Source organism: Pavona decussata, unplaced genomic scaffold (assembly GCF_977016875.1).
Source record: "Pavona decussata unplaced genomic scaffold, jaPavDecu1.1 SCAFFOLD_62, whole genome shotgun sequence".
In the NCBI taxonomy this organism is placed as follows: domain Eukaryota; kingdom Metazoa; phylum Cnidaria; class Anthozoa; order Scleractinia; family Agariciidae; genus Pavona; species Pavona decussata.
The window spans coordinates 1171504-1185498 of record NW_028145483.1 but is presented as its reverse complement, the minus strand read 5'-3'; the positions used below and the strand labels follow the sequence as shown (position 1 = coordinate 1185498).

Sequence of the window (13995 nt, the reverse complement as noted above, 5' to 3'; positions counted from 1 at the left end):
ACCATTAAGGACGGTGCATACTTTTTTTACTGTGCATATGTTCTCCGCGTCTCCTGATAATCGGATTTCCTATGGTTGAGACATACTAATACAGGGATATTTTTGCGCCGTTTAAAACTATTCGCGAAAAGCAGAACGTAGCAAATGCTTCTGGTAGCCAAAAGGAAAAATGGGGGTAACCATGTATTTTTCAGAGGAAATAAAGCTTCAATATACAAAAATGCCATACATTGCCTTGTATTCTACAGCTTTTTAGTATTATTGTTGCTGAATTATCTCTAAAAATATGTGGTTTCCTCGAATTTTCTTTTTGAATTTAAGATCTGCTTTTCCCACATGGTCTTATAAACCGCGCAAAAATACTTTGGTATTAGTAGGCACCGTCCTTACTTTGACCATTGGTGACCATCGTCGTAAGTTTCACGGATTAACTTTTGAGATAAAGCTTCTTATGGTCCGCATAAGAATTAGCGCCGAGATAGCTGGTTACTGAGTTCCATGCACGAAATTTTAAATTTTAGGGACGTAAACAGTAGACAGAAATTCAAAACGGAAAACATGCGCTAGAGAAGTGAACGTGAACGTGAAAGTCTTCTATTCAAAATTGCTAAGATTTCAATAACACGCCATTTAGCTTTAATGGAAGCGCTGAAGAAACACGCATCTAGATTTCAAGTTATGCTTTAATGAGCAGCCGTCCCTTATTTCATACGATTACTGTTCTCTTGTTAAAATTTACCTTTTGAAATAATCATGCATGCAAGAGATCCTGACATATATCATTTTACGATTTTTCATTTTCTTAAATATAGGTTTAGTACGCATAATCACAATTTAAGGGTGCAACTACAATAGGAATAACAGCATTTGTACAAACAAGCTAAGCTTCGATTCGTTTCAGACAGAAAAATCTCGCTCTTCATTAATTATGACTTCAACTGAGCACTACATCTAAATGCGGAACTCTTCATTTTGTTTTCAACAGAATCTCCGACACAAATCAAAGAAAGATCACGCCAAAAATTAGGCAGTCCTCTCTAGAAAAGCTTTTCGATCCAAAGAGAAACGCGTTTAATCAGGCCAAATTTTTTCCAGTTTTAACCGCCAATCAATTGCATTGACTGTTCGAAACAGAACAGAACCTGGGTTTTAAGAACCTCGGTCCTCCACATAACAACCTATTAAGGCTGAAATTTTAAGTTAGGTTCTTATCAGTGGAGTTGCTGAGAACTCCAAGAAAAGGCAATACTTTAGGTTGATTGCTTGGAACTGGTTAATGTACTGTATTTGTCCCAAGATTTTCTTGTTATCAACTTTGAAATGGCATTTCAGAGAACTGACTATGAGTTGTTTGAGCATATGTTTTGTTAAGGACATACCTGCACTGTACTGCCTTTAGGCATTATGGTATAAATGATTTATATTGTATTATGAGATGATGTTTATAATATATTTAAACGAAATTCATATGAAAATATAAGAACCTATTTTAAGAACTTTGGTAGCCTAAATTTGCTTTAAGCACCATTTATATAAGAACCTTTTTAGGCTAAATTCAAAAATCCAGGTTCTCATACGCGGGTTTTTACTGTAGCATGAAAAAGATTCAGAAAGTACCATCATTCAAAAAAGCAGGATTCTGCAGTATCATGAAAGGCCAAGAAAGAGCGAGACTTGACGAAGTCGTTAAACAATCGGCGCGTGCTGCTCTCTGTTGTTTCAATCCTTTTCCCGTCCTTGTGAAGCACACTCGCATCGAATTTTACATCTGATTGTGAAGGTTGTTGGGCTCCTTCATTTCGAACCTTTTCAATGCTTTCTCTAATTCCATGTCGTACTCCTTTACTTTGTCTATGTCCATTTCGTCCATTTGCGCATGTCCAGGTTCTTTGAACGCCTGTTAAACAAACATAATGGTGGAGTCTTGGTAAGGGGTCTTCTGAATTTTTACGATTCTGCACGGAATACTGAACTTGGACGGATGATTTACTTTCTTTTATTACAGTTCATTTCGATGAACATTGTGGAATTTTCAAGTTGAGTTGGCGGATGAAATCCTAAAGTGAGATCAATGAAATAAAAGCCATTGGACATAACTACTGTGTGATCCTTAATGATTTCTGTTCTATAGTAAGTAATGTGCTGTACAAGAAGGGTTCTGACCATTGAGGCCGTCGATGAAATGCTAGGGTGTAGACAATAGGAAAGGCAATGAGGTCTACTGCTTGTTTTAGGGCATATTTTTTGTTCCGTGTTCCCCTTTGTTCATTTTGTGCAGAAAAAGTGCCCATAACCTAACCATAACCCTTTCTCATCTGAATCTACACATGTTTCAAAGAAAAAACAAATGCGATTTGCCCAGAACGTGATCAAATTTAACGTCATTTTGGCTCTCTACTTGACTTAGTCTTCTCTCGGTTCTTTTCGCGGAGCTGTGACGTAGATTAAGGAACACATGAATTCAAACTTGTCTTAGCTGTTCAATGGCTTCCTTTCTGTGTCAGACAAGCTCTCTTTAGCCGATCAGCGACATTACAGATATATTACGAAGACCGACAACAAGATACCAACGCTCACTATTTTCCTTTCACTTCGTTTGCAACACCCAAGCGCTGGTTCCTGAATCTACGTCACATGGCATCCGTTGGCCCTCATAGTCAGCGGCAAGGGAAGACAGCAAAAATACAGGATTGAAAAAAAAAAAAATGTAAGAAAGAGCGTTTTCTGCAAACAGAAACATTTTTTTCCCAAGACGTTCTTTGGGTGATGTGTAGATTCAGATGAGAAAACAACAATAGTAATAATAATAATGATAATAATAATAATAATAATAATAATAATAATAATAATAATAATAATAATAATAATAATAAAATAGGTTAGGGCACTTAAACTAACGATTTAAACTAAAACGGGTGAGAAATGAACGATATAATTTTTTTCCTAACCCATTCTTCTCTTTTGCGCGCTGTTTGATCCGTCGAAGTGTCTCCGTTGTTACACCATTGCGCCATATATCCACTGGTACATCTTCACTGTCCACGTTTTTCGGTTGTGCTCTGATCCAGTTCTGCTTTCTCAAGCCTTCTCTTTTCCTGTTAAAAGAAATAGGCGTATTAATCTTTATTCTAGAAACTTGCGAAAAAGATGCGTGAGTTATTTCTATGTTTGGACATGCGCTTCAAGTCCCAAACGGCTACGCCAGACAATTTTGGATTTTCCTAGCGATTAATTATACTGGACGTTACGCGGACGAGAAAATTATAACTTTCTCATTAATGTAAGTCTTTCCACTTTGGCAACATAGCTTAGTATTTACACAATATTTGCCATTTAATTGTTATTGTGCGGCTTCTGTTACAGTTTACTTACTTTAATTAATTTAGCCAATTAATCGATTCCGCTCGTACTCTTTCCATGTTATTATTGAGATTTAGAATTACGTTTACGGCAACCAAAAAACGGCCGAAATGGCCACGTGACCATGCTTAGTAAACATCAGACACGTGGTCATTTCTGTAATTTTCCGTATCTTATTGGTAGATGAAAACTTACGCGATGACGCAATGATGCCGGCGTAAGAAGACAACAGAGTGGAACTAAAAATTTTGTGAATGGTAATATCCTGTCTGGCCCCAGTTGTTCAAATAGCGGATAATGCTATCCCTGTGATAGGTCGCTCTCCAGCGGATAACATCTACTCCAACTAATACATTTTACCCGCTGGATAAAGTTCACTTATCCGCTCTTTGAACAACTGGGACCAGACCCAGGTTGTTCAAAGAGCGGATAACACTAGCTATCCAGTGGATAAATCGCTATCCAGCGGGCAAAAATGTACTCCAACCAATACATCAGTTACCCGCTGGGTAGCGACTTATCCGTTGGATAAAGTAGCTATAACGTTATCCGCTCTCTCGACGGGTTGGAACTGAAAAAGTGGTGTTCCTCTGAAGGTCGTCTATTTTGTTTCTGGGAAATTTCCGTTTGATCCGTGCATTCCATTTTGCATTTGAACTGAGTCTAACCAAAATTTGGCTAAATGGAAAGAAACGCAGTGAAACGGGCGGCATCCTGGTCCTCACAGATAACGTGTCCGATTAATTTGGAACAGTTGAGAACAAAACCCGACAGAAATTTATATTCAGCCGAAACCGCATAACCTGAGTGTTAGGCCTTCCTAAGGGAAAAGCCTGATACTAAGGCTAGCCGGAACACGATTCCTCATTATAAATAATTCTTCTTACCCAGTCAAGTACATCACGGAGAAGCTTCTCTCTTAAGCTCATTTCTGAGACCCGGTTCCATTGAAACCTTGATCTCCTCTCTCCTAATGGTTAAAACATGGAGCGTTCATCTCTACTCATATCTTCCTGCACAGATCTTCTATCACCTGGAAACAGCTTAAAACAAAAGAGAAATAAGTTGGAAAATGGGTTCTTCGTTCGCTTCAATGACGATTGCTCTGTTGGTGATTTGATGTACTGAACGTTATATTACAGCCTGTGGCCTTATCTTCAAATAAGCCCGTCCTTTGTAAGTTTAATTTTTAGTGGCTTAATTTGCATTCATCAGATCTAGACTTGAGGAAACTGTACTGCTTGATAGCTTTCATAATAATTGACAGATTGAAACAGAACGGTCACAGGAAAGTCATCGATTGACATGCAGCTTACCTCCTGCGCTTTAAGAGCAGATAAGCTCCTTTTACAGTTATCTGTGCTATCTGAAGGTTAACTTGACTCACGTGAGTTCTGTGAAAGAAAGAAGTAGGCAGATTAATTTACAGTTTATTTTAGGTCGAAGGGACTAATGCTAGGCACGAAATTGAAGCTACACACCCAAGCCTCGTTTATTGGACTCTCTGACACACAGTAATAATGACTTAACAGTAAGTCACTCAGATACCCCTTAAGCACGAAGCGAAGTATTTCCCCCCTATGATCAGTCTACAATCGTTCGCTTAGCCAATGCATGTTCTCGAAGAACTAGTTTATTATCGCCTGTGCAGAGCAAAACTATAAATACAAGCAAGTGTGTATGTGGAATGTTAAAAACAGGGTAGGATAAATCCACAGAAGAAATGAGCATTAGTGAGGCACATGAATTTATTTTCGGATTGGAAGAAATTAGTGTTGAGTTAGCAGCCTGCATGTTAAATTCATTTTACCTGTCGCGGTAAGTTGTTCGAGTCGGTGATAGTTCTCGGTCAAAAGTTGTATTGGTAGTCGCTCTATGGCATGGATGTATGGGAATGACGATAATGAGTTTGGTCGTGAAATAAACTATTTAATATCTAGTTCAACGAATAATTATTCCATGCGATTGGGTCAGTATTTACCCAGTCAGCGTTTTTCGCTCGATAATAGCAGCGGTCACGAATTTATTCCCAAAAAAAACTGACCGGACGTAAAAAAAAAAAAAAAAGTTTAAATTATCCAGCCATATTTCACGGCTTTCCTCTGAGTAACCACTTTTATCGGCGTACGTCTACAAAAACTAATGAACTCTACCTACTACACCTTCAGAATTAAAAGAGTATGACGGGCAAGATTGGGACTGTCGGGAGAATTGAACTGACCGGGATATATTCGCTGGACATACAGGGATCCCCCAATCAGGGAGTAAAACAGGATGTAGTATAACCATCTGGTAGCGGAGGGTACATCGGCAAGAGCTCTTGGAGTCTGTACTTACAAGTAGCGGCGAAACAGAAAGTGTCATCCACAGTTAACTCGCACTGTATCAACATTCCGCCCTTACTAAGTATGCGAGATGGCGTAGCCAACAGAGTGAACTAGAGAAACGGAATTGAAACAGAACATATTTGTTCTGTGTTGTCAACTTAGACGATAGCTGCTTCTTTTAATATAATTCGAATTCCGCCTAATTTTCGAACCTTTTGTTGTAGGATAAGTATCGCTCTTTTTCGAAATGATCCATGTTTTAGTAGGCCAAATATACAGCATTATCATTGATAGTCAGGCGGAAGTAAGGGATACATTTTCGTTTAAACCCTCGCTATTCCGTGTATCGCTGATACCAAATCAAGCCCTAGCAAACAAACCATTTATGTGTACTGCCTTTTAATGTAGTATACTGTAGTAGATGTGTCCTGTGCACTAGTATCGTCCTCAATGCTTCCATAAGCAAAAAGATTTGTAAGGGCTGGGATAGCAGAGGCCGACTAAATTTTTCCTTTCAGTTTCCAAAACAAAATGTCGCTGTATGTCGCTGCTCTCTCAATTCACCCACTACGGGTTTGTTTTCTCCTGCGAGGAGCTTAGCTCTACTGTCTTTCTCAATCTTCGAATGTTAAAACCAACCAAAGGCGGTCAATTATCCAGAGATAATTTGCGCTCGCTTTAAAGAAATTAACTGTATTCTATCATTAAATTAAAGCCTTTGTACACTGGCACACGCAAGCGAATGTGAACATTGTCGTTATCTTCCTTTACAGTAACGGCCAAAAATTTAAGGGAATAAAGAATTGTTTGGATTCGTCCGATAGCAGGGAAAATGAGATGCACGTCCTTTTTGTCTGAAGTAAGTTAAATAGTTTCCTTGTTTACACCAGGGTTTTCAACTGTTTTGTAAAGTAGCGGTCATAGTTCTGAAAGCACCGGACAGATTTTTTTTGTTTTTGCGCCGTAAGGCGCCTCGCGAGCGCCGAAGGCGCAAGCACCTAGGGGTGTCTGGGGGCATGCTCCCATAGGAAATTTTTAAAATAGAATATTCAGAAACGCCTTTTCCAGCGTTTCTGGAACCAAGGAAACAGTTTCCTAAGCAATGCTGGCGCTCAATAAGCAAAGAAAAAAAAGAGTTATATGGCCGTTTTGAAGAATGTAATTGGTTATTCTGTTATCCTCTACTCAGTATGTTCATGAGATGCCTTAGTAAGAAAAATATATAATACAGTAGTAAAAAATATCGTTAATATTGATCTCAAAGTACCGGACGTGGAATGGCAAATGACCGGACGAAACGTCCGGCCTCCGGCCTTAAATAAAAACCCTGTTACACCACTGTCAATTTGTTTGTTCAATGTTCAAGGTACCGATTCTACTTCCTGCTTTCGCTAACTTTGGTGTACAGTACTGTAACTTTGATGTAACTAGTCGTTTCTTTTCTTGCTTATTCCTTTTAATACAGTAACACTCTGGCCGATCTGTAAAACTTACATATAACCGACGTCAACTTCTCATATAGTTACATTTCAAGAGCTGCCGGCATGTGTAAGTTGGGGAAATTGATTTCGGTTACTTCTTAGCCGGCTGATTAGGCGTAAATTGCACTCTCCAGTGGTTAAAAAATTCGAATAAATTAACCTTATTTGACAGAATGTTTGGGGCCTTAATGTGCCTTAATGTGTCAATATTTGCGGGTGTATTGTGAATTATTTAAGAACAGAAGACTGTGAAATCCGGCTACTTAGTTAAGATTTACCAAATAAATACCTAAGTGAGGCGAGTAGGCACTGCTTGGTTCCAAAGTAAAACCCAGTCTTGAGCTCGTAAAATTAATTTTCTCTTGCGCCTTCGCCAATCCCTGAAACCAAAGGACGGCAGTTGTACAAGTTACTTCCGCAAAGACACCTTAATGATTCACGGACGAAATTTCTTCACCGCTTATTTCAAGAAATATTCATGGGAACTGTTTTCGCGTCGTTTCAAAAGTGCCGATCAACTTGCATTTTTAAAAACCGGGCGTCAGCACAGTGCAGCTCCAATAATATCATTGGAGGCATGTATGTATTACTAAATATATACAAAAAGGCCGGATATATTACCAAAACGTGTTCAGTTTTCTTCCATTCATTAGAACACTGAGTTAAGCTAGTCATCAATAGTATACTCTGAGACAGTCGATAGCCGTGAATGTTTGCTCTGAAAATGCCGTAAATTGCTAAAAGCATGCGCGCAGAGCAAGACGATAAAACGTACCATGTTTCTCCTAATGCCATATTGGGCTTGACCCGCCAAAGATAAACTCCTTTTACTGCTGTCTGTGCCATCTGAAAGTTAACTTGACTCACGCGAGTTCTGTGAAAGAAAGAAACAGGCGGATTAATTTACAGTTTATTTTAGGGCGAAGGGACTAATGCTAAGCAAGAAATTGAAGACACACCAAAGCCTCGTTTATCTGACTCTCTGACACACAGTAATAGTAATAACTTAACAGTAAGTCACTCAGACACCCCTCAAGCGAGAAGCGAAGTATTTCCGCCCATGATCAGTCTACATTTATTCGTTTAGCCGATGCATATTTTCGCAGAACTAGTTTATAATCGTGTGTGCAGAGCAAAACTATAAATACAGGCAAGTGTGTATGTGGAATGTTAAAAACAGGGTAGGATAAATCCACTGAATAAATGAAAACAGTGAGGCACATGAATTTATTGCTGAATTGGAAGTGTTGGTTTAGCAGCCTGCATGTTAAATTCATTTTACCTGTCGCGGTAGTTTTTTGAGTCGGTGACAGTTCTCGGTGAAAAACTGTATTGCTAGTCGCTCTGTGGATGTATGGGAATGACGATAATGAGTTTGGTCGTGAAATAAATTATTTATTCAACGAATAATTATTCCATGCGATTGAGTCATTGTTTACCCAGTCAGTGTCCTTCGCTCGATGATAGAAGCAGTCATGAATAGGCCTTATCACGATTTTCGACGCCCTTTTGACGAGTAGGCAAACACGTCTTGAAATAACAGTGTTTGTATGGAAATCCGACGTCAAATAATTTTCATAAAACATCGCTTCTGAAAAATTCATGAATTGGAAAAGGATTTTGAAAAAAAATTGGAGGGATACGCCTGTGCCAGAAAGCGTCCAGTCGTTTTTTGAACTTTCCATGCATTTCCCTGTATTTTTTTCCCCCGAACTATTTTTAGTAGCAGTTCACGGCTGATTCGTTATACAGACAAATGTATGGAAATGTCAAAACGAAACTTGATGCTTTCTAGCACAGCTACATTCCTCAGTTATTTTCTGTAAAATCCCTTGCATAGTGCCTAAAGTTTCCAATTCATGAATTTTCAGAAGCGATGTTTTATGAAAATTATTTGACATCGGATTTCATGCAAATGCTGTTATCAGTTTAGACGTGTTTGCCTACTCGTCAAAATGGCGTCGAAAACCGTGATAAGACCTATTTATATTGCCAAAAAACTGTCTGGTCGTAAAAAATAATTTGAAATTATCCAACCATATTTTACGGCTAGGTTCCTCTGAGCTAGTAACCACTTTTATGGCATATACGAAAATTAATTTAACTCTACCAACTTAATATCCATTCAAAATTGGCCGGGTTCATAATAAGCGCCGGGACATAGAGCGATCCCCCAGTTGGACTAAAACAGAATGTACTATAATCATTTGGTAGCGGAGGGTACATCGGTAAGGTCTGTTAGAGTCTGTACAGTAGCGGCGGAATAGAAAAGTATTATCCTTAGTTAATTCCCACCGTATCACTGAATATACCGCCTTACTTTTCGAGACTAGCGCCAACTTGAACGATAGCTGCTTCTTTTTATATAATTCCTTCTAATTTTCCAAACTGTTGTTGTAGGTTGGCTAGGTTGTGTATCGCTCTTTTTTCGCAATAATCCACGTTTTGGAGGCCAAATAAAAAAGCATTATCATAATTAGGCGGATGCCGACTGAGGTACATCTTCGTTTAGATTCTCGCTATTATTCCGAGTATCCTCAGTTGCCACATAAAGCCTTTCAAGGTAGTACTGTAGTGAGTAGATTGAGTAGGCTGAATAGTCTCCTTGTTTACACCAATGTCAATGTGCTAGTTCAATGTTCATGGTGTCGATTCTACTTCCTGCTTTCGCTAATGAACTTTGGCATTTGTAAAACAATGTTGTTTCTTTTCTTTTTGTTTTCTTTTTAGTACAGTAACACTCTGGCATGCTGCAAAACTTACATATGGCAGGCATTCAACTTCTCATATACTTACATTTTCAAGCAAGAGCAGCCGGAAAATCTTACTGCTTGGGTTGAAATTGGTTTCAGTTTTAGGTTAGTCACTTCTCATCAATCAGGCGTAAATTGCACTCTCGAACGGTTCAAACGTCGAATAAATGAAACTTTTTTTTGACAGTATGTTTACCTTCATGTGCCTTTATGTGTCAAAATTTATATGCATGATGAATCATTTGAGAACAGAAGACTGTGAAATCTCTACCTAATTAAAATTTATCGAATAAATGCCGGTGTGAGGCAAGTAACCCACTCTGTTTTGACTCCAAAATCAAACTTCTTTGAACCCGTGAAATTTCTAAACTTTCTTTGGCACCTTCGCCAAGCCAACTAAAAGACGAAAGTCGACAAGTTATTTTTGCAAATAAACATTAATAATTCACGGACGAATTTTTTTCGCCAACTACGTTAATTCCAACTATAAAAGACAACTGCTTATTTCGAGAATCAAAAATTGTTTTCACGTCGTTTCAGAAGTATACCAACTCGCATTTTTTAACAATTATAACCGGCTTTGTTTCAGTTTAACTCCAATTATTATGCAAAAAAAGATATATTATCAAAACGTGTTCAGTTTTCTTGCATTCATCAGATCACCGAGTTAAGCAAGTCATCAAGAGTATACTTCGAGTATTCTTCCAGACTCTCAAACTGAGAAAATATGGGAGCCCATTCCGTGTTTCTTTACGTCAATTTCAAGGCAATTTTTTGCGTTGCACTTGTTGCAGCTCTGACCAACATTGCTTTGACGCAAAATCTCTACACGTCCATGCTTGATGATACCAGGGGCGCTTTGATGTCCTTTTCTTCAGGAACTAGTTCATCGTTTACGCTGGCAAAACCAAGACCACGGCCTCCCGTAGCGTCGAGGAGAAGAGGGGTATCAATCATGTCTTCAGGTAACTTTTTCTATTTAAATCTGATTGATTTTGCACTATTATTCAATAATGCCCATACGTGTGCTAGTCTAAGAACAAATCCGGAAAGGAAAATAAATTGTTTCTCTCGTGTGATGCCTAAAACAGTTTAGAATGTGGACTGGTAATATCGCCCAAATAAGGTTTTTTTGTAATTTATCCGGAACCAAACTTGCTAAACTTGGCTTCAAAATTGACGTTCGTAATTTTAACTGATACAAAAAGTTCCTCAGAGCTTTCGTTTGCTACAAACCAGTCGCTATCTATTTACAAAAAAAGAAAGGAAAGGTTTGATGACTTTTTTCTCAATATTAATTCAAAGAAAGTTTGTCAGGAAGTATTCGCAAAATATTTTCTTATCTGTTTCATCTCATGTCTTATTAACCAATAATCCATAATCCATCAAATAGTGCAGGTCAAAATAAATCTTCCTTGAGGTTAAGTACACATTTCCAATCAAATATGTGCCGGAATGTTTGTCGTATTTTTTAATAATAAATTACTTAGCGTGGCATCCGATATCGTAGCGTCTTAATGTTTGCTTTACAATACATCTATCTCCCACATAACTGAAAAATTGTGAAAGTTAGTTTTCCCTGTCCAAAACGGCAATCGCAAAACGGATCCATATGCCGGCAATTTATAAAGTTTTAGAGAGACTTGTTGATGATTAATTTTATTCGTAATAACCTGACAGTTAACAGTTTCCTGAGCAACTATCAATCAGATTTTCGTTCGTCGCATTCCACCAATCAGAGGTACTTCAACATTGACAATGGCTCAGTCACCTCTATTGTTTTTCTCGATCTTGCCAAAGCTTTTAATACTATCGATCATGATATTTCATCGAAATTTCAGACTGTCCGTCGCTGAGAACAATTTCAATTACTGCCTCAAATCATATATCTTACAGGGCCGGCAACAGAGATGTGATCTGAAGTAAATGGTTTTCTTTCAAGGGCGAAACCTCTTTCGTGTAGTGTACCCCAGGGATCAATGTTAAGGCTTTATTCTTTCTTCTTGGTGGTAAATTCTTGACTACTGTCTAGTTGCTGTGCAGTTGGTGTCGTTTTTTTTTTTTCTTGTTGTTTTAATGGAAACTCCCCATATTTTCTTTTTCGGCGGTTGCTACGCTCAAGGGTTTGATTCTTCTTACACAACTTTAATTTCCTTTTGATACTATCTGCATGCAAAAATGTTTTCAGATATTGCTTTAAATTGAATTTGTGGGCTAATATAAGGAATACAAGAATTATTTAAAAAATTTTATTGTAACGTAATTTATCTATATTACTTATGAAAGAAACCGAATACACTATGGGATATATTTAATTTTGTCATTTTACTTTGGGAAGAAAACTTAGGGCGCTTAAGGATATTTAGAAAACAAAATTTTGCATATAGCGGTTATATATACGTGTCATGAAGTTATAACCAAAGAAATTCCCTTCACTAATCAGACATTGAACATGAAAACAACACAGTCAAAGTGAGAACTCGACGTAATTTATTCATCTAGCGCTGAGCGTTACCAGAAAGTATGGGAAGAAAAGCGCAATTGGTATTGGTTATGTTTCTGACTGGTCCAGAAAGTGGCGCTTTTTTTTAAAAAATAGTGAAGCGAAGTGAAGCAAAATCAACGTAGAGGCAAAATTATTTTCGATACTCAAATGAAAATTTTTGGCTCTAATGCCCGAGTTCAACCTCCGAAAGCCGTCCGAACGCACACACTTTATTAATTTTGAATAAAAAAAAAGTCAAAAAACATTTCTTGTTTCACAGGTTAAAAAATACGCTACCTTCTTCCTAGATTGTAAGAATTATGGGTCAATTTGTAATCTAGCTAATGGTCTCAACAATTCTTCATGTTATTTTGCATGTTTTTACACCCACTACACTTACTATAAAAAAATTATCAACAAAACGAATACAGCAACTTACCAAATCACAAAAACTGCTGTAAAGTACACTTACTACACCAACAAAAAAAAAAAAAATTCTACACAAACTAAGCTAATTGCAAAGACTACAGCAAGTAAACAGCTACACCAGCTACACCAACTAAACAAACTACACCAACTACACCAGCTACACCAGCTACACCAGCTACACCAACTACAACAACTATACCAACTACACCAGCTACACCAGCTACACCAACTACACAAACTACAACAACTACACCAGCTACACCAGCTACACCAGCTACACTAGCTACACCAGCAACACCAGCTACACCAGCTACACCAGCTACACCAACTACAACAACTACACCAGCTACACCAGCTACACCAGCTACACCAACTACACCAACTACGAGAACTACACCAGCTACATCAGCTACATCAACTACATTAACTACACCAACTACCCCAACTACATCAGCTACATACACCACACCAACTACATCAGCTACACCAGCTACACCAACCACACCAGCTACACAAACTACATTTACTACATCAACTATATTAGCTACACCAACTACACCAGCTACATCAGATACACTAACTACAACAACTACACCAGCTACACCAACTAAAACAACTACAACGGCTACACCAGCTACACCAGCTACACCAACTACAACAACTACACCAGCTACACCAGCTACACCAGCTACACCAGCTACACCAACTACAACAACTACACCAGCTACACCAGCTACACCAACTATAACAACTACACCAGCTACACCAGCTACACCAGCTATACCAGCTACACCAGCTACACCAGCTACACCAGCTACACCAACTACAACTACTACAAAAACTACACCAGCTACACCAACTACACCAACTACAAGAACTACACCAGCTAAACCAGCTACACCAGCTACACCAACTACACCAACTACAACAACTACACCAGCTACACCAGCTACACCAGCTACACCAGCTACACCAACTACAACAACTACACCAGCTACACCAGCTACACCAACTACACCAACTACAACAACTACACCAGCTACACCAGCTACACCAGCTACACCAACTACACCAACTACAAGAACTACACCAGCTACACCAGCTACACCAGCTACACCAACTACACCAGCTACACCAGCTACACCAACTACACCAACTAC

General features: G+C 38.5%; 2 protein-coding genes and 1 long non-coding RNA gene across 3 annotated transcripts in view; 1 reads left to right on the top strand and 2 right to left on the bottom strand.

The window, feature by feature from the left end:
* The window catches only part of LOC146478900 (uncharacterized), a 121950-nt gene extending 111300 nt beyond the window's left edge, over window positions 1-10650 (bottom strand). Inside the window, exons 1-3 of the mRNA XM_085111647.1 lie at window positions 9965-10650; window positions 7944-8042; window positions 7458-7548 (exon numbers count right to left, since the gene is read on the bottom strand). The gene's annotated coding sequence lies outside the window, so the exon portion shown is untranslated. The remainder of the gene's footprint in view (window positions 1-7457; window positions 7549-7943; window positions 8043-9964) is intronic.
* The window catches only part of LOC146478892 (uncharacterized), a 314457-nt gene that overhangs the window by 166603 nt on the left and 133859 nt on the right, over window positions 1-13995 (top strand). The window lies entirely within an intron of this gene.
* Window positions 1173-4405, bottom strand: LOC146478901 (uncharacterized). Its single transcript, XM_085111649.1, has 3 exons — window positions 4248-4405; window positions 2949-3095; window positions 1173-1897 (listed from the first exon to the last, which is right to left on the bottom strand). The coding sequence occupies exons 2-3, from the start codon at window positions 3012-3014 to the stop codon at window positions 1763-1765; spliced, it is 201 nt and encodes a 66-aa protein (XP_084967775.1). The 5' UTR covers window positions 3015-3095; window positions 4248-4405; the 3' UTR covers window positions 1173-1762.

What these genes read in the sequence shown, in the direction of transcription:
- LOC146478901 (XM_085111649.1), bottom strand. Translation starts at nt 3,014, where the DNA reads ATGGCGCAATGGTGTAACAACGGAGACACTTCGACGGATCAAACAGCG. An exon ending in CGCGCAAAAGAGAAGAATGG is followed by an intron (nt 1,898 to 2,948) that starts GTTAGGAAAAAA and finishes TTTGTTTAACAG; the next exon opens with GCGTTCAAAGAACCTGGACA.